Genomic DNA, 27,042 nt, shown 5'->3' with positions numbered 1-27,042 from the left:
TTTGACTTTTTTGTTCTATCTTTTTTGTATCTTTCATTCTTTTCCTCCTTGTAGAAGGTAAGGCTTCTTCTTTCCCACTGTGTGATGTTCTAGCATGTTGCAAATGAGCATTTTGTGCTCCGACATACTCATGTTTGTGAGTGTTTGTGCAGTAAATGTGTGATCTCGGATATTATTATTGTGCTATTGCACTCGTTGTGTTGGTTGGAGTTTTGTCAGACCGTCAGCGTACTGTATGTTGGTGTGTGAATTATTGTATATTATTGTAACAGTTCATGCACTGGATTTGCTGCTGTATGAATTTTCAGTGTTATTCTGTCTCTTGTTAACCTGTTCTCACACTTCAGTCAACACTTGTTTCTCTCAACAAGTGTGTAGCCTGTGTTTTATTGTATGAGATGGATGAGCTGCTCATTCGGTCTGTGTTGTTTCAGCCTGATGAAATGCTGTATTCCTGACAAACCTGCCAGTCTGCTAGCTCATATCTAATATGGCAAATTAATATGATCCTGGGGCAACTTAGTTTTACAAGGGAGTGTTAATATTTGCATGATGTTTTCAGAGCTTTGTGATGAGTTCTTAACAACAACCCACAAAAATCTACATAAACATTTAACACCAGCGGCTGTCGTCTGTCTAAACTGCTAGCTTCAGTCTTGATGTAAAGCCGATGTATCAGTTCAGATTTGTTGTCTTATGACACTGTTAAAACCAGCTTACATTTACAACAGAGTGTAATTTCTTATGGGGCCAGACTGAAAAAACTTGTAAGGGAGTTTGGTTTAAAAGTGAGACAACAAATCTTACTAAGGTGTGACCAAACAAAAAGGTTTGGATTTCTAAAAACTAATGTCTGCTTTTTGGCACGTATGTCTAATTAGTGCACGACCAGTGATATAGTTATAGCTACAATGCAGCCACAAAATAATTTTTATGTGCTGTATAAATAACGGCTGCATGTCGTTAATATCAATGTAAGCTCTCCTGGTTTAAAAGAATTACCAGATGGCATGGCAGTTTAAAGTCATGCTTGGCATGTTCAGAAGACACTAAAAGAGATACAGAAATAAATATGAACTTTTACGAGGCAGAAAGAAATCTTGGAACAAAATGTCAGATTAAATAATGGTGCTCTGTCCCTGACCATGCAGTCAGAGTAAAATTATGTTAGGAAATTGACAGCTATGGTCCAAAAAATGTGCTGCACCCTGTAAGAAAGGAGGTAAAAAGGACACCAGTTCATTAAAAACTCCTCTGAGAGAACAAAATCAAATGGTAAGACTATGTTTGAAGAATTTATTATAGAATTTTAGTTGTTTCTACTACTCAAGGAGTAGGACGTTGATTGTGGTATGGATTGAACTCTTTGGGGCAGGTTTTATAAAGCCTGTGGGCTCAAGAAAATACATATTAAAACTATTTGATACTCTCACCGAACCCTAACATCACTTCTGCACTTAATACACTCATACAACAGACACTACCATGTTATTACCATGTTAGTGTCATTGGAGTGCTGGGAGTGGTCTGTCACCCAAATAACTTAACATCTGGTCTGTCTGGGGCATTTAGAGGTCCTTTTTGATTAACAAATGGGGTGCATGGGTACAGAGTGAACAAATGGACTATAGTCTGTAATGGTATACCCATGAAGTTTACCTGTGTTGTAGGTGTAGCTTATATAATAATCAATAAATGTACATACCAGATAGGTGTACCTAATAAAGTGCTTGTTAAGTGTGTTAAGCAAGGTTTCCTTGCTTGTATTATCCATCTGCTCAGTTTAATTTAGGGTTAGACACTTTTATGTCTGTCATTAGGTTGAAGCATATTTTGTGTTCAAAGAATCACATTGGTAAGTGTTAATAAAAAACTCCATGCCATTCTGCTCATTTCAGGTGCAAACACAGAGTGTTCCAGTGTGAGAACACATGCTAGATGTTTGCACTTCAAATTGCTTTATAAAGCAACACTTATGCCCCTGTGCGTCTGTGTTTATAGTGCACAGTGTATCGTGCGTGCTTGTGGCTGCGCTAGTGAAGCAGAAGTGTGGTGCTCATGCTTATTCATCCCTATAGTTTTGAAAGCAACACCATTCCAGGCGAACTTCAGCTAACGGTGCAGGCAGAGGAAATATTTCATCAGCTTACAAATAACGTGATCTCATCTTTCATCTCTCATGGGTGTGAATGCAGCTGTTAGTGGATACAGGAAAGTAAGACGCAGAAGAGTGAGGGCTGGGTTGATGGTGCATCTGTTTGCCTCATCAGAACTAAAAACATGAAGGAAAATGTTTTGTTGCATCAAGCAACACGTAATCCTGTGACTAATAAAAAAAAACCCATGATTTAACTCAGAAACAGCTTCCTGTTTTAACTATTTAGCTTAGAATTAAACAAAATGTGTTTAATTTATTAATTAACATCATAAATATTTATTTTAAGAGTAGTAAACACAAAAAAATGTAGAAAATCCCTAAACGCATGCTCACTTTCTTTTTAAAAACATTTGTTAATATAAAAACGTCTGCTATAAATTCGGTTCGATTAAATTGTGACATGATTAGAATTTAATTTACATTTTTTAAATGCATTTTCTCACAATTTTTAGTGCGTCCAATTTTTACCCAATTGCGTTATGCTTCCTCTCTACTGGTGCTGACCCCCTGTCCCGATTGAGGAGCGCGAACTGACACACGCCCCCTCCGACACATGTGCAGTAGCTGACTGCATTTTTTCACCTGCACGAGGCGAGTTCATATGCGGATCAGCTTTGTGCACGGAGAGCCACACCCTGATCAGCATTATTCCTCGACTCTGTACAGACGCCATCAATCAGCCAGCAGAGGTCGTAATTACTCCCTCCCTGGATGAACAACAGCCAATCGTTGTTCATATAGCTGCCCAGCCCAGCCGGATGGCAGAGATGAGATTCGATACGATGTATTCAAAATCCCAGCTCTGGTGTGCTAGCGTATTTTTATCGCTAGCTTTTGCCGCAGGCGGACGTCACTAATAATTCTAGACATTGAAAGGTCTCCAGTGATTTATACTTTCCCACATGCATGCTGCTTTCTTACAGGTTAAATATTAAACCTATTACAAAGCAATTACAAATGTAAGTTCCTTGAAGCTCCAAAATTCATAGGAATACAGTTTAATCACTGAACTATTATTCACTTCCAGTGATAAACTGAGGTTACCATGACTTATTGCCTCGGTTTCATTTGAAAAGTTTCATGTGAAGTGGTTGCACATCCCTGAGTGTGTTTAATGGTTCAGGCTGTTCTGACAGAACCAGAGAGACACACAGACAGGAAGCAGAGAGCCAGACAGGCTTGAAATGTCCTCTAAATGTGTGAGTGGGTGTGTGTGTGAATGGAGTGTGAAGTGGTGATTATGCCCCTCGTTCACCTGTGTGACTATGTGTGTGTCTGTGCGTGTGTGTGTGTGCGCTCTGTCCTTGGGTGGGTCACTTTGCCCCCATGGTCACCTTACAGTATCTCATGAGAGAAAGCAAAGATGCCCTGATCACAGTGTTTGCTTTCATGATAGAGCTCTGATGGTAGAACTCTGATTGTTAGTGTGTTTTTGGATCCTTCTGTTTCATTTGTTGTTTTTAAATTTCATGTCCTGTTGTTTACCACTATGCACATTTATGGTAGGACATTTAACAGTAGGTCTGTTCGAAACTGTCATTGTCAAATCCATTGTAGATACAGTTGAAGTCAACAGTTTGCACAGGGACGTGTATATCATGAGCATCTTGGGATTTTAATGATTTGCACTTGTTTTTGTTCGACTGGAACACATACTTTATTAAAATGTTTGACAAATTTGAGTTCTTTCATAAATACAATGTAAAATGTGAAAATGGGTAAAACATATACATATAGGAACGTAAAGAATTTCAAGTTTAAAAAAAAAGTTCCATTATGTTTATTAATTAAAAATCTCTGATTATGATTGACTACAACTGGTGACTTCTTATTACTGCTGTAGCTTAGTGGCTACCATTCAAAAATACTCTACTCCAGTATTGGCATGTTAATGCTTAGGGTTTGCTAATAATCACATGGACAAAGATATTTTATTTCTGCATTTTCTCCCAATTTGGTGTAGTCAATTTGTCTTCTGCTGCTGGGGGATCCCTGATTGCAGTCGAGGTGGGTATATTGCTGCCGACGTCTCCACCGACCCGCGTGCAGCCCTTAGCCTAACCCTTTTCCACCCATGCATTCTGCACAGGCGCCTCTCTATCTGCCAATCAGAGTCCTTACACAGTGTTTGAAGACCACACCCGTATAGTCTGGTCATCCCACCCTAGCAGAGACGTGTCTGCTGCAGGCACTGCCAATTATGCCCGCTGGATGGCGCCCAGCCGACCGATGGCAACATCGAGTTTCAAACCGAGGAGTTCAGAATCTCGGTTCTGGTGTGCTTTTTTGAGTTTTGATGAGTGTTGTGGTCAAATAAAAAAAAAATTACATTATTTAGCAACAATGATCTGAAGCATGTTTGCTTGGGAGAAAAAAATACACTGTACCTACTGTCAAACAACCAAGCCAACTGGGAAAGTGACCCAAAATACATGTCAAAACTGGTGAATAAATCAGGCCTCAACTCAATCCTACTGAGAACATGTAGACAGAACTGAAAAGTCAAAACCATTTGATCGAATGTCTAGTAATACTGTTAAATAGAGGGGTCAAAGATCCAAGCAGAATTGTGTTAGAAATTTGCTCATATCTATCAAAAGCATCTGATTGAGGAGAAACGAGCTACAGGACACATAACCAATACTAGAAGTTCTTAACTTTTACTACACCTACAATAAAGAATTATGTATTTCACTCATTAAGTCATGGAAAATAAATAGTTTCAGAAATTATTAAAATATCTTGATGATTATGTCATACATGTCCCTAAACTGTTTAGAGCTTTAAAACTCAACTGTATTTTTATACAGATGCAAAGTATCTCTACAGACTTCAGATCAGTGCATCAGTAAACATAGTTCATCTGGGCTGATAAAAGTTTGGGATTTTTATATTTTGTGGACAATTCTCACCTCCCACTTTTGTTTATTTCTCTTGAAAGGACACAGAGGCCATGAAGCGAGCGCTGTCCCTGATCGAGTCAAAGATGAATCAGGCTAAAGCCTGGCTCAAAGATCCTAATGGTCTACCAGGTATGTGAGCAGAGACTGACCCTGGGATTGTGGGGATTATGTTTGTTTGTTTGTTTGTTTGTTAGGATTTTAACGTCATATTTTACACTTTGGTTACATTCATGACAGGAACGGTAGTTATTCATTACACAAAGTTTATCAGTTCACAAGGTTATATCAGACACAGTCATGGACTATTTTGTATCTCCAATCCACCTCACTTGCACATCTTTGGACAGTGGGAGGAAACTGGAGCACCCAGAGTAAACCCACACAGACACGTGGAGAACATGCAAACTCCACACAGAAAGGACCTGGACCGCCCCACCTGGGGATTGAACCCAGGACCTTCTTGCTGTGAGGCGACAGTGCTACCCACTAAGCCCCTGTGCATTATAATGCATGTTCTAACTAGTATTAAAATCCCAATTAATTGTTTACCACAGTCATCCAGAAAAGCAACAAAACCATTTATTTTTGTATTATTTATCTGTTCCTGGTCATTTTAGGTCATTCTGTGTAAATGTTACAGGTAAAAGAAAAATTTAAACATCATAGTCGAATAGAAAAAAGCACAACTGATTATAAAGGAATAACTTACTTGCTATTATAGATTAATCATCAATTAGGAAGTGGTTAACGACACCTAACTATTATTTGCTATAATAGTGCACATGAAAGCACAACACAATGTAATTAACTGGGCTGGACTAGGGTTAGGGTTACTGGACTAGTAATCATAAGGTTGCCAGTTCTGGCCCCACCACTGCCAAGTTGCCACTATTGGGCCCCTGTGCAAGGCCCTAAACCCTCAATTGCTTAAACTGTATTCATTGATAAGTGCAAATCACTTTGGATAAAAGTGTCTGCCAAATGTTACAACTCTAAATATAATTATAATCCCTCAATACAAGCCCAAATCAGACAAAGTTGGGACAGTATGGACAGTGTAAATAAAAATGCAGAGTTTCTTACATTTATTTTGGCTTTTATATAATCTGAAACTAAGATATTGTATTTTTTGTCTGGTCAACTTCATTTCATTTGTTGATACACATCCAATCGTGCATTTCAGTCCTACAACACATTGTTGGGACGGTAAAGCATTTACCACTTATAATATTGCCATTCCTTCTCACAATTGTTGGCACAGAAGATACCGAGCAATGAAGTAGAGCAACATTTGCATTTTCCATACTATCCCAACTTTTTCTGATTTGGGGTTGTAGTTACTTTTGATAATAATACGTGTTAATAATGAAGCAACAATAAAGTTCTACATTTATTTTTATTATTCTATTAGTACTTCTGACTTAAACTTGTAGTACATAATATGAGAAAAGTTTCAGTGCTCTATGATATTGCATGATCAGGAGTATAAAGAGAGGCTTTAGAAAGACTTGTGTACACTTTCACTCTCTCTGATTTAAGGAACATGTCCTGTACGTGTACTGATTCGTGATAATGTGTGCTTGTAGGTGCTGCAGGTGAACATGCTCTGCGACAGATTCTGGATGAAGCTGGGAAAGTGGGGGAGCTCTGTGCTGGGAAGGAAAGGAGGGAGATTCTGGGAATGGCCAAGACCTTGGCACAGATGACGGATCAGGTGTCGGATGTGCGTGCCAGGTACTGGCTTTAAACCGACACAGTGGAGAGTGAGACCTCAAAATAAATGTCTAGCTAGGGAGTCAGTGAGTGAAAGAGCCGACCAGCGTTTGTAAGAGAGTCATGTTTCTTTAAGTCACTTTGCACTTAAATGCAAACACATAAACAGTATGTATTCAGTATACAGGATGCACTTAAATAGCATGGCAGTAACTCAGACTCAAACGTAGCTTTATTGGCCTGACAAAATATGGACATTTGTATTGCCTAAGGTTGGTTACAGATTTAGGAAATATAATAAAAAGAAAATAATAGTAATAGAAAATATACAGTAAATTAGCCTAGCCCACTGACACAATGCGGTGCTATCGACTGATCGGGTGTCTACATATAGACATGATGTCACGCGGGGTCAACGGACCGAGGCAAAAGGGGGCGGACACACACGCAGAGATGTCTACTAATATATTTATTAATAAAGAACAGTGCTATCTACCATGACTTGACATGAGCATAAACTACTAACATGACTTGACATGAGCATAAACTACTAACATGACTTGACATGAGCATAAACTACTAACATGACTTGACATGAGCATAAACTACTAACATGACTTGACATGAGCATAAACTACTAACATGACTTGACATGAGCATAAACTACTAACATGACTTGACATGAGCATAAACTATTAACATGACTTGACATGAGCATAAACTACTAACATGACTTGACATGAGCATAAACTACTAACATGACTTGACATGAGCATAAACTATTAACATGACTTGACATGAGCATAAACTACTAACATGACTTGACATGAGCATAAACTACTAACATGACTTGACATGAGCATAAACTATTAACATGACTTGACATGAGCATAAACTATTAACATGACTTGACATGAGCATAAACTACTAACATGACTTGACATGAGCATAAACTAAGAACATCGTTGGTAACATAGGCTAAACATAGGCTAGGCACATTGGCTAAACATAAGCTAGGAACATTGGTTAAACATAAGCTAGGAACATAGGCTAAACATAAGCTAGGAACATAGGCTAAACATAAGCTAGGAACATAGGCTAGAAACACAGGCTAGGAACACTGGCTAAACACAGGCTAGGAACACTGGCTAAACATAAGCTAGGAACATAGGCTAAGCATAAGCTAGGAACATAGGCTAAGCATAAGCTAGGAACATAGGCTAAACATAAGCTAGGAACATAGGCTAGAAACAAAACCCCTACCGTGCTCACCAAAAGTCCACATGAAAACAAAACAGTTCCCAATGTTTGTGCTCCAGCACACCTCTTAAATAGAGGGCAGCTGGAGCCCATTAGTCCTTGGGAACCAATCGAAAGAGAGGGTGTGGCAACTAGGCACACTGGAGCACACAAAGGCTCCTAGTGTGACATATGCCCCCCCCAAAGGCACTACTCCAGGAGTGCCTTAAAAATAGGAAAAAAAAAAAAAGACAAGGAGGTCCTGGGCCCTGAGGGGCAAATTTGAAGTAATTTAAGATGTCCTCAGGCAGGCGTGATAAAAATGGTGGCACGCAGGCTGCCGACAGAAATCCAGATGTGCCGTCGGGGGGCGTCAACGAGGGTTCAGAAGTGCCCTCTGGGGACACCAAGGAGAATTCAGAAGCGCCATCGGGGGGCGCTGACGAGAAATCAGGAGCAGCATCTAGGGGTGCCGACGAGAGTTTAGAAGCGCCGTCTGGGGGCGCTGACGAGGAGCCAGGAGCACCATCTAGGGGTGCCGACGAGAGTTCAGAATCGATGTCGGGGGGCGCTGACGAGGAGCCAGGAGCACCATCTAGGGGTGTCGACGAGAGTTCAGAAGCGCCGTCGCGCATCATCTCAGAAACAGAAACGCCATCGGAGGGCGTCATCTCCGAAACAGAAACGCCATCGGAGGGCGTCATCTCAGGAACAGAAGCGCCTTCGGAGGGCGTCATCTCAGGAACAGAAGCGCCTTCGGAGGGTGTCATCTCAGGAACAGAAACGCCATCGGAGAGAGTCATCTCAGGAACAGAAACGCCATCGGAGGGCGTCATCTCAGGAACAGAAACGCCATCGGAGGGCGTCATCTCAGGAACAGAAACGCCATCGGAGGGCGTCATCTCAGGAACAGAAGCGCCATCGGAGTACGCCATCTCAGGAACAGAAACGCCATCGGAGGGCGTCATCTCAGGAACAGAAGCGCCATCGGAGTACGCCATCTCAGGAACAGGAGCGCCAACAGGGAGCGCCAACTCAGGAACAGGAGTGCCGTCGAAGAACTCCAACACAGGAACAGGAGTGCCATCGAGGAACTCCAACACAGGAACAGGAGCACCGACAGGGTACTCCGACACAGGAACAGAAGAGCCATCGGGGGACTCTAACACAGGAACAGGAGTGCCGTCGGGGGACGCCAACACAGGAACAGGAGCGCCGTCGGGGGGCGCCAACACAGGAACAGAAGCGCCAACGGGGGGCGCCAACTCAGGAACAGGAGTGCCGTCGAAGGGCACAAACTCAGGAACAGAAGTGCCGTCGGAGGACACCAACTCGGGAACAGAAGTGCCGTCGGAGGACACCAACTCGGGAACAGAAGTGCCGTCGGAGGACACCATCGAGGAGACAGGAGCGCCGTCAGGGGGCGCCATCGAGGAAACAGGAGCGCCGTCAGGGGGCGCCATCGAGGAAACAGGAGCGCCGTCAGGGGGCGCCATCGAGGAAACAGGAGCGCCGTCAGGGGGCGCCATCGAGGAAACAGGAGCGCCGTCAGGGGGCGCCATCGAGGAAACAGGAGCGCCGTCAGGGGGCGCCATCGAGGAAACAGGAGCCAGCTGCGTTGAGCCTGGCGAAGAGGCTCCGGGAGCCAGCTGCGTTGAGCCTGGCGAAGAGGCTCCGGGAGCCAGCTGCGTTGAGCCTGGCGAAGAGGCTCCGGGAGCCAGCTGCGTTGAGCCTGGCGAAGAGGCTCCGGGAGCCAGCTGCGTTGAGCCTGGCGAAGAGGCTCCGGGAGTCAGCTGCGTTGAGCCTGGCGAAGAGGCTCCGGGAGTCAGCTGCGTTGAGCCTGGCGAAGAGGCTCCGGGAGTCAGCTGCGTTGAGCCTGGCGAAGAGGCTCCGGGAGTCAGCTGCGTTGAGCCTGGTGAAGAGACTCCGGGAGTCAGCTGCGTTGAGCCTTGAAAAGATGCATCTGCAATAAGCTGTAAAAACACTGGAGAAACGTCATTGAGCTGTGAGGACCCTGGAGAGGCGTCCGAAGTCACTGGAGAAAACACTGGAGAAACAGCACTCAGCTGTGAGGACCCTGGGGAGGCGTCCGAAGTCACTGGAGAAAACACTGGAGAAACAGCACTCAGCTGTGAGGACCCTGGAGAGGCGTCCGAAGTCACTGGAGAAAACACTGGAGAAACAGCACTCAGCTGTGAGGACCCTGGGGAGGCGTCCGAAGTCACTGGAGAAAACACTGGAGAAACAGCACTCAGCTGTGAGGACCCTGGAGAGGCGTCCGAAGTCACTGGAGAAAACACTGGAGAAAACACTGGAGAAACAGCACTCAGCTGTGAGAATTTTGCTCTCATGAGGTCCTTGAACACCTTAACCGAGTTCAGCACAACTCCCCTGTCAGACCACAGCTGCCTGCCCCACTCACGAGCGGGACCCCTCAGCCTAGACATCATGAACCGAACTTTGTCGATTTCAGCTGGCTGGGGGTCCCGAAGGTGTTGCAGGTAGAGCTGGCTCTGAAGCAGGAAGCCTTCGACAAACGGGTCGCTTCCATCATAAGGAGCCGGCCTACTTAACGGTACGGTCTGAGGAAACCTCATGGAGTTAAACTCCGGGAATTCATGGACCAAAAACATCTCGCTGTGTCCTGGTAAGAGGGGGAACTGTTATGTCACGCGGGGTCAACGGACCGAGGCAAAAGGGGGCGGACACACACGCAGAGATGTCTACTAATATATTTATTAATAAAGAACAGTGCTATCTACCATGACTTGACATGAGCATAAACTACTAACATGACTTGACATGAGCATAAACTACTAACATGACTTGACATGAGCATAAACTACTAACATGACTTGACATGAGCATAAACTACTAACATGACTTGACATGAGCATAAACTACTAACATGACTTGACATGAGCATAAACTACTAACATGACTTGACATGAGCATAAACTATTAACATGACTTGACATGAGCATAAACTACTAACATGACTTGACATGAGCATAAACTACTAACATGACTTGACATGAGCATAAACTATTAACATGACTTGACATGAGCATAAACTACTAACATGACTTGACATGAGCATAAACTACTAACATGACTTGACATGAGCATAAACTATTAACATGACTTGACATGAGCATAAACTATTAACATGACTTGACATGAGCATAAACTACTAACATGACTTGACATGAGCATAAACTACTAACATGACTTGACATGAGCATAAACTAAGAACATCGTTGGTAACATAGGCTAAACATAGGCTAGGCACATTGGCTAAACATAAGCTAGGAACATTGGTTAAACATAAGCTAGGAACATAGGCTAAACATAAGCTAGGAACATAGGCTAAACATAAGCTAGGAACATAGGCTAGAAACACAGGCTAGGAACACTGGCTAAACACAGGCTAGGAACACTGGCTAAACATAAGCTAGGAACATAGGCTAAGCATAAGCTAGGAACATAGGCTAAGCATAAGCTAGGAACATAGGCTAAACATAAGCTAGGAACATAGGCTAGAAACAAAACCCCTACCGTGCTCACCAAAAGTCCACATGAAAACAAAACAGTTCCCAATGTTTGTGCTCCAGCACACCTCTTAAATAGAGGGCAGCTGGAGCCCATTAGTCCTTGGGAACCAATCGAAAGAGAGGGTGTGGCAACTAGGCACACTGGAGCACACAAAGGCTCCTAGTGTGACACATGATTGGCTGTCTAAGGTAGGGGATCCTGTCTATGGAGTGTCACTGCATTGCGCTAAGTGATTCTGGGGACACTGGATCCACTGCAACCCTGATCAGGATAAAGTGGTGGTAAAACGTAAAAATAAAAAGTTTGGACTTGTATACAGTTGCTAAAGGCATGTATAAATAATGAAAAATAGCACATTGTTTATATGCTTGACAGAATTTGTAAGCCTTGCATCGGGGCGCCAGCAAGTAGAGTGGGTGCAGTACAGCACCAGGGTCCTGGGGACATGGCTTTACACCTTGTCTCTGGGCTGTCTTCCTATGTTCATACAGTTAGTTGGCTGGCTACTCTTATTTGTGCCTAGATGTGAGTTGGTAAATATGCAAGTGTGTGGTTGCCCTATGATGGATTGGCACCCTATCTCTACCCTGCATTCAGTGTTTCTTGGTAGAGCTGAAGCGACTGCAACCCTGATCAGAATGCTGCAGTTACTGTAATTATTTTATTAAGCAATTGAAACATGTTGTTGCTTTGTTAGAGCTTGAATCGTTGTGTGTGAGCCCTGTAATTTACTGTGGCTTTATGAAGGAGGAGGAACTATTACTGGATAAAGAAGATGAAAGAAATGTCTCGTATAGAGGCTGCAGAACTGCAGAAAAATGAAAATGATAGCCTTGAGGATAGAAGCACAATCTGGAGTAATCAGAGGCAGAAATAAAGCAGATTACAGGTTTAGCACTTGCTAATCAGGCTTTGATTCAGCCCTCTGCCAAAAATCATTACAGTTTCCGCAGCCGTGGGGTATTTCAAATGACCTTACACGCTTGTCCACATATAATTCTGTGTGCTGTAATGAGGGACAGTTGTGCAAAAAATGTGGAGAATGGCTGTTTTTCTCCTGCCTTTTAAACTCAGGTGTAATTTATCCACATCAGTGGTGCTGGGATCAGGTGTCTGGTCCCTGTTAATGAAAGGAAAATAAAAATAAGGTTCATTTGTTACCATGAATGTTGGTTGTTTATGTTTGTTTATGTTTGGATTATGATTCAGGTGTTTGACCTTCGTTAGATTAGTTTTAATAAAACCTGAACTAGCAGCCAGTGCTTTTTGAACTAGCTCTCTCTTTTTTTAATTGATTGATTAATTCGTTCATTACATTTTTTTAAATATATATTGTTTATGCATTTTTCTCCCTTTTTTAGCGCGTGCAATTGCCCGATTGCGTCATGCTTCCTCTCCACCAATGCTGATCCCTGCTCTGATTGAGGAGAACTAAACTAACCCACGCCCCCTCCAACACGTGGGCAGCAGCCGTATGCATTTCATCACCTGCACTTTGACGAGTGCAGTGCAGCTCAGCGTTGTGTACGGAGAGACACACCCTGAGAGCACTCTCTTCTCATCTCTGTGCAGGCGCCATCAATTAGCCAGCAGAGGTCATAATTGCACCAGTCATGGGAGAGAGACCGCATCCGGCTTAGTCCCGATAGCCAATCGTTGTTTATGTGGCCGCTCAGCCTTAGCCGGCAGGCAGAGCTGAGGTTCAATACGATGTATTCAAGATCCCAGCTCTGGTTCCAATGTGTGTTTTTACCGCCGCGCCACCTGAGCGGCTCGTTCACTAAATTGAGCGGGGATTGATTTATTCATTGTCTGTTTTCCCACCTCTTTATCCTGGTCATTTTACATTTACATTTTCGACATTTAGCAGACGCTTTTATCCAAAGCGACTTACAGTATTGTGGCAGTATACAGTCTGAGCAATTGAGGGTTAAGGGTCTTGCTCAAGGGCCCAACAGTGGCAACCTGTCAGTGGTGGGGCTTGAACCGGCAACCTTTCGGTTACTAGTGCAGTACCTTAACCGCTAGGCTACAACTGGTCAGGGTCGAGGTGGGTCTGATTCATTGGGCAAAAGGCAGGAAACACCAGTCACCAGTTCATCACAGGGCACACACACTCACACACACATAAACACTCACACCTAAGGTAATTTTTAGGAGCTCTAATTGGCCTGACTGCATGTCTTTGGACTTGTGGGAGGAAAACGTATATATACATAGATATGATTGGCTATGTCTGGAGATTGGCGCCTTGTTCAGGGTGTTCCCACCCTGTGGTAAAACCGAACCTGCAGCAGCCTGGACCAGGACAGTTACCTTACCCTAGTTATTTCTGCCTGCAGAACTGCTGCTTACTTGATGTTTTTTCCCCTTCACTATTGTGTGTAACCTCTCAAGATTGTTGTTTATGAAAATCATATATCCACATCCAGACTGCTCACTCAGATCACATTTGTTTCTCATTCTGTTTGATGTGAACATTATTTGAAGCTTCTGACCCATGTCTGCGATTTTATTTATTGTTCTGGGCAGTTGTAGCCTAGCAGTTAAGGTGCTGGACTAGTAATTGAAAGGTTGCTGGTTTAAGCCTCACCACTGTCAGGTTGCCACTGTTGGGCCCTTAAGCAAGGCCCTTCACCCTCAGTTGCTTAGATAGTATCCTGTCACAGTACTGTAAGTTGTAAATTTTAATGTAAATGTTAATGATGCCACAACTGACTGACTATTGAATTCCATTAATAAGCAGGTATACACGTGTTCCTAATAAAGTAGCTGGTGAGTGTAGAAGGTGTAATAAATCTTAAGGATATAAATAACTTGTATGTTTGGGTTTTGCAGAGGACAGGGACCGACGCCTGTGGGTATGCAGAAGGCTCAGCAGGTGGCTCAGGGTTTGGACATGCTAGTGGGGAAAGTGGAGAATGCTGCTCGCAAACTGGAGGCTCTGAGTAATGCCAAGCAGTCCATCGCTAAAAGAATCGATGCTGCTCAGGTGAAAATGTTTACCAGCGATACACACAGTAGTACACTGTCATACCTGTTTAGGCTCCTGCTGTAAAACCAGGTGTATCACACTTGGTAAAAAAGTACTGTAACCAAGGCTGTATTCACAATATATATACTGGAGGGGGGAGGGGGTACATGTCCCCAATATAATGCTGTGAAAACCATATTCCACTCACAAGCTTTGTGTAATGTTAGGATCTGTGTTCCCAGTTGTTGATACAGCAGTAATATTTTAGAATGGCAGACCCTCCCCTTTCTTCCCAGTAGATTTGGTACCCCCCAATATTCAGTTCATGGCTACGGTCTTGACTGTAACTACCATCTAGAGGACTTTTGGAGACACATAGTTTTACACAGATCAATTCTAAATGGCAGTGGATCAAGTTTCAGGACAGAGTCTTGCAGTGATGGTCCATGATTGTGTAGAAGTGTGTCATGTAATTAATGCTCCTATCTACACTGATGATTGACAGCATTTTCCTTTAAATAAACTTCGAAATAAAGGACCTGCAGCATGTAAAGTTCTGTGCTATATTATAAAATAGAAATCATAGTAACACAGTAATGGATGTAAAAAATAGGGGTTTTTTTTTTCATCCAATAAGCCAATATCAATAACTGTTTTGAATGAATACTGGTTTTAAGTAGCTGTGCGATGGATGAGTGGTGTGACTTGAGTCCTTCAGTCCCAGGCCTGTGTTGCTGCCATGTTGTGTGAGCCGAGTACTGTTTGTTTGTTCAGAGCTGGCTGGCTGATCCCAACGGAGGTCCTGAAGGAGAGGAGAACATCCGGGCTCTGCTAGCCGAGGCCAAGCGGATCGCTGATCTGTGTGAGGACCCCAAGGAGAGAGATGACATTCTGCGCTCCATCAGCGAGATAGCTGGTCTCACCGCCAAACTGGCAGATCTGCGCAGACAGTATGACTTTTATAATCACTCTAAACCTATAAAAACTCTAAACCAATATATCTAAAACATGGAACTGTGGTTTATTACTGCAGTTTATTGATTGTTAGTCATTTGCATTATGTTAGTGTTTATACATCCTCAATTCAGAAAAAGTTAGGACTGGATGAACAATGCAAAATAAACAAATGCAGAAATGGATGTATATTTACAAAAGAAATGAAGTTGACCAGACAGATGAAATATCTCGAGTTCCTGCTGTCTGCAATGAAATAAATGTCACAGTAAATGTAAGAAACACTGTGTGTTTCATTTTTCGTACTGTCCCAACTTTTTCTGATTTGGGGTTGTAGGTCCATGTCTTTATTTCTGTTGGTTTAAACAGTTTTGATAAGATAATAATTTTTCTCTCAGCGGTAAAGGTGATACCCCTGAAGCCAGACTGCTGGCCAAACAGATTGGCACGGCTCTGCAGAACCTACAGGCCAAGACCAACCGTGCAGTGGCCAACATGCGACCCGCCAAGGCTGCCCTGACCCTGGAGGGCAAAATGGAGCAGGCGCAGCGCTGGATCAACAACCCCAGTGTGGATGACCATGGAATAGGTGAGCTTTTGTGTATTGTTTAAGATGCCAGAACATCTATAATGCAACTTGGTTATAACATGGGTGTGGACTTCTGCTCCGACAATGTTTTTTGATTACTTCTGACCATTGGGTGGAAACCCACACAGACACCAGGAGAACATGCAAACTCCTCACTCCACCTGGGAATCAAACCCAGGAGCTTTATACTGTGAGGCAACAGTTCTACCCACCGAGCCACCGTGCCACCTGTAATGCCATTTATTATGCAGAATTGTTTTAATTGAAGAATACTTTTTAAACTTAGTAAAGTGAATTACAAATAGGGGTATGTCACCCACACAATGTGCTAGAAGTGATTACACTTGATGTTTAGGGTCTGGAGCCTTCCAGGATAGTTTTTGTTGCCAAACAAAACAGGTAAATGTACAGATACAACTTCTTTATTCTGCATGATTATAATATACAGTTTATGCTACTGCTTGAAATGTAAATCATTACTGATGATTCATGATTGTTTATTAATAAATACTACAGAAACTAGAGGGGCAGTTTGGTTGGAATTAAATTAAACTGAATTGAATTAAATCAGGGTCATTGTTAGGCCATGTAGCAGTGCTCTGCTGTCTGTGGGTGTTTGCATCTAATGGTTAACCAGATGCGCTGTAAAATATTGGAAAATATTACATTATCAAATGACTTGTTCATCTGCCTAAAACCAAGCCCAGACACACCAAGCATCTCCAAGCCTCAACTGGGCAGGAAAATGAACTAATAACATTATGTGATCTTAACAAGTACATAAACTTATACACTGATCAGCCATAACATTAAAACCACCTCCTTGTTTCTACACTCACTGTCCATTTTATCAGCTCCACTTATCATATAGAAGCACTTTGTAGTTCTACAATTACTGACTGTAGTCCATCTGTTTCTCTGCATGCTTTGTTATCCCCCTTTCATACTGTTCTTCAGTGGTCAGGCACAGGACCACCACAGAGCAGGTATTATTTGGGTGGTGGATGATTCTCAGCACTGCAGTGACAAGGTGGTGGTGTGTTAGTGTGTGTTGTGCTGGTATGAGTGGATCAGACACAGCAGCGCTGATGGAGTTTTTAAACACCTTACTGTCACTGCTGGACTGAGAAAAGTCCACCAACCAAAAATATCCAGCCAACAGCACACCGTAGGCAGCATCCTGTGACCACGGATGAAGGTCTAGTAATTGTAGAACTACAAAGTGCTTCTATATGGTAAGTGGAGCTGATAAAATGGACAGTGAGTGTAGAAGCAGGGAGGTGGTTTTAATGTTATGGCTGATTGGTGTATGAGTGATTCATTAAAAAAACATATTACTGTTTGAACCCTGTTGTATGTAAACTATGAAGTAGTCATTGGCCCAAGGTTATGTAATGTAAACCAGGCTTCTCGTTACATGTGATGAACTTTCCTGCAGAGAGGGATGACCGGAATATGTGGATGGGGTTTTCAAACGCTGTGTAAGGACCCTGATTTGCGGATAGAGGCGCCTGTGCAGAGTGCATAGGTGGAAAAGGGTTCTGTTAAGGGCTGCGCGGGGGTCGGAGGAGGCGTGAGCAGCAAGAAAGAGACTGCAAGAGACTGCAAGAAATCGGGGATCTCCAGCAGGGGAAGACAAATTGACTGCGCTAAATTGGGAGAAAATGGGAGAAAATGCATAAAAAATATATATATTAAAAACTCTATTCCAAATGCAGTGTTTAATACTGATATATTAACTTCTGGCAAGTCCTTGATATCCTACCAGTGTTCTAACACTACCTTTCTGTCCACGTCTGTGTTCATGCTTCCATCTCTGTCTGTGGCTCTTTGTGTTCAGGTCAGGCTGCCTTCCGTGGGCTGATTGCAGAAGGCCGTAGGTTGGCGAATTCTTTGCCAGGTCCGTACAGACAGGAGCTGTTGGCGAAGTGTGAGCGTCCCGAGCAGCTGATGTTGCAGTTGTGCGATCTGGCGGCGCGAGGAGAAGGAGAAAGTCCTCAGGGTCGAGCCGTGGCTGCTCAGCTTCTCGATGCTCTGAAAGTAAGAGAAACAAACAAAGGATTATTGTTCAGCTCTGAGGGCTAAAGTCAGGCGTGGTGCAGCAGTGGTTCTCAAACGGGGTCATCAGTCTATTCCCATGGGGCTTCAAGATGATTTTAAGTATGTAGAGAGAATAATTTGTTTGCTATTCATTTAGTTACAGTTTGTTATATTACTTACTGCTTCAGAAACAGCCGAACTTATTACACTGATTTGACTACGAACCACATACACACAAATGATTAATAATAATAATAATAATAATAATAATAAAAATAATAATAATAAATAAGGGTTACAATTGTACAAAAAATTCATCAATGGACTTATTTTCTACATTATGTGTTATTCTGGTCAGGGTCGCGGTGGGAGCGGGGAAAGGAAAACAACCTGGGCATGTCAGAATGTTGCACTATGGGGACACCTCACCATGGGCTTGATTGATGTCCTCTCACTAAAGCATGGGCATTAAAATAAAGTTATAACAGCCTGACTGCATGCCACATGGTTTGGAATGTGCCTGGGCAAATTTGTGGTCATTCAGTGGTCAAAACAGCATTTCTAAGATCGGGCACTGGTGTATGAGGAAGCCTGGCTAACAATCAACGTTCCAGTTTATCCCTTCCGGTGGTTAACCTTTATCCATCCAATAAAAGATTTACGCCCAGCCACAATAGTCCCAATAAATTACTGAAGCGTAGTCTGTAAATAGCTACAGTGAGGACACACTTCGCATTATTGATTGGTATGAGCCAGCAGCAATCGACTATGGATGAATATGTCAGAAGTACCCCCCGCCACCCCCCCCCCCCCCCCCACCCCCCCATGAGAGAAAAAGGTTAACAGGGTTAAGATCAAAGCTCCTCGTCAAACCATGGACTTAACTGTTCACAGGGCCAAAGTGATCCTGGAACAGAAAGGAGCCTTCCCCAAACTCTGCCACAAAGTTTTTATACACCCGTCAGGATGGTGGCTTGGTGGGTAGCACTGTCGCCTCACAGCAAGATGGTCCTGTGTTCGATACCCAGGCGGGGCGGTCCGGGTCCTTTCTGTGCAGAATTTGCATGTTCTCCACGTGTCCGCGTGGGTTTCCTCCGGGAGCTCCGGTTTCCTCCGACAGACAAACATGCAGTCAGGTTAATTGGAAACACTGAATTGCCCTGTAGGTCAATGGGTGTGTGTATGTGTGTGTGTCTGCCCTGTGATGGACTAGCGCCCTGTCCAGGGTGTTACTGTGTCGCCTTGTGCCCATTGAAAAACTGGGATAGGCTCCAGCACCCCTCCCCGCGACCCTAATTGGATAAGCGGTTAAGACAGTGAGTGAGTGAGTGAGTACCAGGAAGACATACTGACTTTGGTGAACTTGCCAAACTCCTGACAGACTTTGAACGATGCCAGGTTTAAATCCTTCTCCTAGACACTGCACCACTTTTTGCATCACAGTGCTGAAGTCCGTCTGTTTTGTTGTATGGTTTAGCAGCGCCATCTTCTGGCCTAAAATGTCAATGAAAGATATCCTTTATTTGTCATATATACATATACAGATGTACAGTACAATGAAATTCTTTCTTCGCATATCCCAGCTGGTGTTGGAAGCTGGGGTCAGAGCGCAGGGTCAGCCAACTTACGGCGCCCCTGGAGCAGACAGGGTTAAGGGCCTTGCTCAAGGACCCAACAGTGGCTACATAGCAGAGCCTGGATTTGAACCGCCAATCTTCCGGTTGATAGCCCAAAGCCCTACCCACTAGGCTACCACAGGCCCTTCATATTTCATATTACTGTTTACAGGCACCGATACTTTAAAATGATTATGATTATGATTATTTTAAATAATATTTAATATGTTTTGCATGTAAATAATTGAATACATTATTCTGCTTTCAGGATTTGAAAGCGAAGATGCAGGAGGTGATGACTCAGGAGGTGTCTGATGTGTTTAGTGACACTACGACACCCATCAAGCTCCTGGCTGTGGCAGCAACTGCTCCAACTGAGACCCCCAACCGGGATGAGGTGTGTGAAACAATATTCACTCAAATATCACACACACACAATAACACACTTGCACACACACACACACACACACACACACACACACACTATGGCACAAGTATTTAGACATCTGACCATGACCTTTGTATGGCTGGGCACTGATGTTGGTCAACATAACCTCAAATGATATTCCAGTTCATTCCAGAGCTGTTCAGTAGGGCTGACGTCAGGGATCTGTCTGGGTCTTAGAGTTAGCAATTGTTGAGAATAATAAACATGAATTTATCCTTATAGTGTTTGTGTGTTTGTGGGCAGTTGTAACCGGTTAAGGGACTGGACTGGTAAGCAGAAGGTCGCTGGTTTAAACCCCACCACTGCCAGGTTGCCGCTGTTGGGCACTTGAGCAAGGCATTTAACACTGAATTGCTTAGACTGTATACTGTAAGTCACTTTGGATAAAAGCATCTGCTTAATGCTGAAATGCTGAAATTTTAAAATCTGAAAGGGTGTCCCACTACTTGTACTCACATGCTAGCACAAGCTTTCTCCATCCACAGCAGATTTCCACAAAGATCCTGCAGCTAAAACTGCTAATATTACTAGGTGAATATTAGATTTGTTGCATACGTGATGTTTCCTCTACTTGCTCTCACAGGTGTTTGATGAAAGATCCTCTAATTTTGAGAACCATGCTAACAGGCTGGGGGCAACAGCAGAGAAAGCGGCTGCTGTCGGCACAGCCAACAAGAGCACAGTGGAGGGGATCCAGGCCACAGTAAAGTCAGCCAGAGAGCTAACACCTCAGGTAAGAGAGAGTCACCTGTAAATATAGATATAGATTGTTTAACAGGTTGGCAAAGGTGTTAATCTCTACTTTAGTTTGGATCTCTCTGCCCCAGGCTTATTTGTTTTTATTAATACTGTGAGTTAATATGTGGTTTTAACCTAAGATTATAGATAACCTAATACTTCTACTACCAGCAATACTAATAATAGTGACATGTCTTCAAAATGCACAAAGTAAAGTATTATAAATTAAAAGTAATAAGCTACATTATCAAGAAAGAGGGAAAAAAACACAGCCTATATCATGTTTGTTTATTTGTTTATTAGGATTTTAACGTCATGTTTTAAACTTTGGTTACATTCATGACAGGAACAGTAGTTAAGGTTATATCGAACACAGTCTTGGACAATTTAGCATCTCCAATTCACCTCACTTGCATGTCTTTGGACTGTGGGAGGAAACCGGAGCATCCGGAGGAAACCCACACAGGCACGGGGAGAACATGCAAACTCCACACAGAAAGGACCCAAACCGCCCCACCAGCAGTCAGGTTAACTGGAGCTTCTTATATTGCCTAAATCAGACCCACCGATTTTTTGTATTGCCTGAATTCATCACCCATGAATCGGAGCCACTGCAACCCTGACCAGGATAAAGCAGTGGTAAAACAGACAGTGAATAATGAATGAATGAATGAATGAATAAAGGCTTTACTGTTTTATAACTGGTCATTGGAAACTGGTCACTGGGAATTTATCTTACTGATACATTCTTCCAGACACTGCATGTCAGTCGAGTTATATTATCATTATTTTATTTTTAAATTAATGGTGAAACTGTTTATCTAAGCTATGAGGGTTGTTGTTATTGCTTTGCAACTAGTGTTTAGCAGAATAAAACTGATATGGTTTAAAAAATATTTTGTATTTCTTAACAGCACAGTGAGAACGTATTCCACCCAAACAGATGTGTGAATATATGGCAACTTAGGTTTGTCTGACGTTTAGTTGGAGTCCAGACTGTATTTCTGTGTTTTATTGTCCTGCACAGGTCATTTCTGCTGCACGAATTTTGCTGAAGAACCCTGGCAACCAAGCAGCTTATGAACACTTTGACACCATGAAAAACCAGTGGATCGACAACATTGAGAAAATGACGGGTATTTAGACACATTGCTTAAACAGACACAACATTTACAGTTTATTAGGTATTATTGTTTTTGTAGCTAGGAAATTGGTAAGCTGAATATCAGCCCTTGGCTTTTATACTCAGCCTTAAAGACCATTCAATTATTTTGTTACGAAAAGCAACATATGGACTAGTTAAAAATGGTATACCTGTAAGGCCCTAACTGAGACTGTGAAATGAGCCTTTTCCCATGTAATATGCAATTTGCTGTGAAATTCAAACTTTAAGGTTTGTGTTTAGCGATTTAATGTTTTATATTCGCATAGCATTCAAGTGCCTTACTATGAGGTGGTCCTAGCAATCCTACGGCAATTCAGTTAGCAATCAGTTAGTCGAAATGTCCAAGATGTTAAAGTGTAAAGCAGCTAAAAACACGACTCGGCAGAGCTGGGGTTTCGAATACATCATATCGAATCTCAGCTCTGCTATCCGGCTGGGCTGGGCAGCTATATGAACAAAGTTTGGCTGTTGTTCATACAGGGTTAGGGAGCCAGATGGGGACCTCATAACTGATGCAATTATGACCTTTGCTGGCTGGTTGATGGCATCTGCACAGAGTAGAGGAATAATGCTGACCAGGGTGTGGCTCTCCGTACACAGGGCTGATTCGCATATGAAGCTGGTGCAGGTGAAAAAATGCAGTCGGCTGCTGCTCACGTGTCGGAGGGGGCGTGTGTCAGTTCGCTCTCCTCAGTCAGGAGTGGAGGTCAGCACCAGTAGAGAGGAAGCGTAACGCAATTGGGTAAAAAATGGACACGCATAACTTGGGAGAAAAAGGGAGAAAATGCATTTAAAAAAACACGACTCGGGTAACTGAGTTTGGAAATCTGCCAACCAATTCTGAGGAGACAAGGGAGGGGGTCAAAACACAGACGAGAATTTTGGTCTTCGAGACAGAACCGTTGTGTATATTCAGCTATTAAGGTAGCTGTGCTGTGTATTGTAGCTTCCATTTATTCTATCATTCAATTTATGAGTGTAATTTAATGACTGCCGTAAAAACTTTTTGAAAAACGGGGTCCGTAAAATTAAGCACATTTTTCCATAAATTGGTCTCTATGTGTTTGCTGTGGTACACATTGACTCCAGTAACATTTAGTCCAATAAAGATAAATATTCACTTAGTTTTATAATAAAACCCTAAACTTAGTTTTTCTGATGTCAGGATTGGTAGATGAAGCTATCGATACTAAATCCCTCCTGGATGCCTCAGAAGAAGCCATTAAAAAAGACATTGATAAGTGCCGTGTGGCTATGGCGAACGTCCAGCCCCAGCTGTTGGTAGCTGGAGCCACCAGCATTGCCAGACGGGCTAACCGGATACTTCTAGTGGCTAAAAGAGAAGTGGAGAACTCTGAAGACCCAAAGTTCAGAGAGATGGTTAAAGCAGCGTCAGATGAACTGAGTAGAACGATCTCACCCATGGTAATGGATGCCAAGGCTGTGGCAGGAAACATCCAGAATCCAGGTCTTTACTTTACTTACATTCAGATTACAAGCTCATGTGATTAGTCTGGTGTGTCAGTTTCTTCTTATCCAGAACATTTCTGATGTTTGTGCTGAACAGGTCTTCAGAAGAGCTTTTTGGATTCAGCTTATAGAATTCTTTCTGCTGTCGGAAAAGTAAGAGAAGCTTTTCAGCCTCAGGAGCTTGACTTCCCTCCTCCTCCTCCAGATCTGGATCAACTACAGGTTAGTGCTTCAGCCTTTGAGTATCTGGTTTTAGCTATTAATGCACTATAAGTTACGTTTTTAAACAATTATAACTTCTATACAACCAATTGGTAAGTTTCCGTTATGCCTGTGGGTGGTGTGGCAGCCCGTGGCACAGGAAACATTGCATGTAGATGGAAAAATGGGATACATTAAATATCAGTAAAACGCTAATATTTTAAAACCAAATATCAGTCAGTCAATCAAGTCAAGTCAAGTCAACTTTATTTAAATAGTGCTTTTTACAATAGACATTGTCTCAAAGCAACTTTACAAAATCCAGGACCAACAGATACAAAACCCCCTGTTGAGCAAGCCGACTGTGGCAAGAAAAAACTACAGGAATTACAGGAAGAAACCTTGAGAGGAACCAGACTCAGCAGGGCTCATCCTTTCTGGGTGGCTTGGAGGATACTTTAAATAAGTAGGATTTACTCAAATCATACAAACACAGAATTAAATGAACTAAAAGTTATAACTGGCAATAAATAATTAAATAAAATAATAATAATAGAGTTGTTATTCGGTCTAGTCTTTAATAAAGTCTGTAGTGAGTTCTTGTCATTCTTGGTGCAATTATGCCAGACCCGTCACATCCGGCAGGAGCAGCATCGTTGTCACGGCAGTCTCGACTTCAATCCTTAACCTCGGCGGGTAAACAGGTTTTCATCAGAATGCCCTCGGAGTAAAACAACAGAGAATGTAGTTAAATAATGTACAATGCTAGTTGAGTAAAACAGTTTTACAGAGAGTTTTAGACTCCGGCTGCCCTAAATATTACAGCATAACTAAAAGGGGGAGCGAGCAGGTAACAAGGTCATGAAGGCTTTCACAGGACGTCAGCGCCCACCTCCCCTACCCAAACCTGAGTGATCGGACAAGAGAGGCAGAACGACAGCAACCCGACATCCCTGATCACCACAAGTTTCTATGACCAAGAACCCCCAAGCTCTGCACCTTTGTCTATACTAATCAAAAGCCTGAGAAAATAAATATGTTTTCAGTCTAGACTTAAACATTGAGACTGTGTCCGAATCCCGAACAGAGGCAGGAAGATTATTCCAGAGTTGTGGAGCTTTGTAAGAAAATGCTTTTCCACCAGCTGTGGTCTTTTTAATTCTAGGAACTATAAGTAACCCTGCATCTTGTGAGCGAAGTGGACGCGCTGGGTTGTAGTGATTAATAAGTTCACTCAGATACTGTGGAGCCAGACCATGTAGCGTTTTATAGGTTAGTAAAAGTATTTTGTAATCAATGCGGAAGTTAACTGGCAGCCAGTGTAGAGATGATAGAACAGGACAAATTTTCTAGTTCTAGTTAGCGCTCGAGCTGCAGCATTTTGAACTAACTGGAGTTTGTGTATGGACTGGAGTTTGTGTATGGATCAATCAATCTATCAATCTGATATTGAATGAATCACTGAATAAATTTTATTTTTAAATAATAATGAAATAGGCTTAAATTGCGTGCTCTAATTGACCTTATTATCCAAGTCATGAACAATAGAAATTTTAACATTTATGGTAGAATTTATAGACATATAACATGACTTTTATTGTGCTTGGTAGGTAAATGATGAGCAGGCCCCTCCAAAACCACCTCTCCCTGAAGGAGAAGTTCCTCCCCCCAGACCTCCACCTCCTGAGGAGAAGGACGAGGAGTTTCCCGAGCAGAAAGCCGGGGAGATGGTGAGCGAGCCGATGATGGTGGCTGCCAGACAACTGCACGATGAAGCCCGCAAGTGGTCTAGCAAGGTAAACCGAACCAGTCTGTCATGTATTTATATTCACAAAATCACACCCCAAAATGCACTGCTCCAAAACTAAGGTTTCCTGTATGAATAGAGATCTAGCTCTAACAGCTTGCTTGCATTTTACCTGATTAATATTTACATATTTAATAAGCACTGCAGAAATAATAGGAACGTGTCTTTAGTGCACAGTCGCCAGCTGTTGATTTCTAGATGTTAAATAGATGTTTTTATTTATTTTGGACCTGAAATTTGGTCAATCCTTCAGATGATTCCAATTTCAGTGAAGACATGGAAACTGTCATCTGCAAACGTTTGCATGCTTTTAATCAACCAATTAATGTCTAACCAATCTGTCCCTTAATAACATGTTTTTTTCTAGCTTTGGGCTGGAAGGACTGACTGATGGCACTTTGATTTCTTAGTGTTCATGTTTGTTTTATTTAATCTTGTTTTTATATTCTTCAGTGAACCAGCATTAATTATCAGTATTGAATGTGAGCTCATTTAGTGGAATTCAGCACATCAGTGCACAACTGTAAAAACGAAAAGTTTCTTGATAATTGTGCTGTTGTTTTGCATGTTTGGTGTCTTTGGTTTCCTTCTTTTGTTGTGATTTCTTGTTTCCTTCTTTTTAAGAAAATCAATAGACTTGGCTATGACGGTGTATTAGGGCCACTGTAGTTTAGATTTCGAGAATAAAGTCAAAATGATTTCGAGAATAAAGTCAAAATGATTTTGAGGATAAAGTTGAAATATTATGGGCAGAGAGTGTGCAGCCGTCGCAGGCTTGTCAGTTCAGAGAAGCACAGGTCTCAGTACCTAGATCGGCACGCAAGCACCGAGGGCAGCCTCCACTGCATGTTACTTTGGTTATCCAATTACCGGCGATTAGTTTTTTTGGGTCATTGTTTGTATTGTACGCTTCCATCCACATGACATGACAACTAAACCCGTCAGTGCAACCATTTATAGCGATGCCATACGGCTTTAGTTTATTGTACGAGTCCATAAGGCTCGGTTGAAGTACTGGCGACGACGCAGACACCGAGTGCACCGTTGGCGCACGTCCTTCTAAATAAACACAGTTTATTGCAAAGCCGTTTCAGCATTCTTATGCTAATAACAAACTGGTGCTGATGTGCAGGAGACTGAGGATTTCTTTATTTGTGAAACCGATATGAGAGTATAACTCTACCAAATCATGGCCATAATATTTCGACTTTAATCTTGAAATCAAAACTTATACAACTTAATTATCAAAATAATTTCGACTTTATTCTCAAAATTGAAACTTTAAAAAGTATTTTTCTTTAAAGTGGCCCTAATACGCTGTCGTACTTGGCTCCTCTGCTGGACCTGTTTTTCATGTCTGTATCCACATTTTCTCTATTAGCTCTTTTTACTCAAATATGCGATCTTGTTGGATGAAGTCCCAAAAAGAAAAACATTAAAAATGTATTATGAACAGTAGAAATCAGTAGGAG

The 27,042-nt window shown here is 42.5% G+C and overlaps 1 protein-coding gene across 2 annotated transcripts in view; it reads left to right on the top strand.

Moving 5' to 3' along the window:
- The window catches only part of vcla (vinculin a), a 68,284-nt gene that overhangs the window by 32,109 nt on the left and 9,133 nt on the right, over window positions 1–27,042 (top strand). For both annotated transcript variants that reach the window (XM_062994778.1, XM_062994776.1), the window contains exons 7-18: window positions 5,100–5,190; window positions 6,648–6,795; window positions 14,407–14,560; window positions 15,317–15,492; window positions 15,895–16,085; window positions 17,926–18,125; window positions 20,010–20,138; window positions 20,773–20,922; window positions 21,955–22,063; window positions 23,258–23,560; window positions 23,660–23,784; window positions 25,374–25,559. In XM_062994778.1, the coding sequence (XP_062850848.1) occupies window positions 5,100–5,190; window positions 6,648–6,795; window positions 14,407–14,560; window positions 15,317–15,492; window positions 15,895–16,085; window positions 17,926–18,125; window positions 20,010–20,138; window positions 20,773–20,922; window positions 21,955–22,063; window positions 23,258–23,560; window positions 23,660–23,784; window positions 25,374–25,559 (1,962 nt within the window). The remainder of the gene's footprint in view (window positions 1–5,099; window positions 5,191–6,647; window positions 6,796–14,406; window positions 14,561–15,316; window positions 15,493–15,894; window positions 16,086–17,925; window positions 18,126–20,009; window positions 20,139–20,772; window positions 20,923–21,954; window positions 22,064–23,257; window positions 23,561–23,659; window positions 23,785–25,373; window positions 25,560–27,042) is intronic.

This window comes from Trichomycterus rosablanca, chromosome 5, assembly GCF_030014385.1.
Source record: "Trichomycterus rosablanca isolate fTriRos1 chromosome 5, fTriRos1.hap1, whole genome shotgun sequence".
Taxonomy (NCBI): Eukaryota; Metazoa; Chordata; class Actinopteri; order Siluriformes; family Trichomycteridae; genus Trichomycterus; species Trichomycterus rosablanca.
Note: the sequence above shows the minus strand (reverse complement) of the source record. Positions and strands in the feature narration are given on the sequence as shown.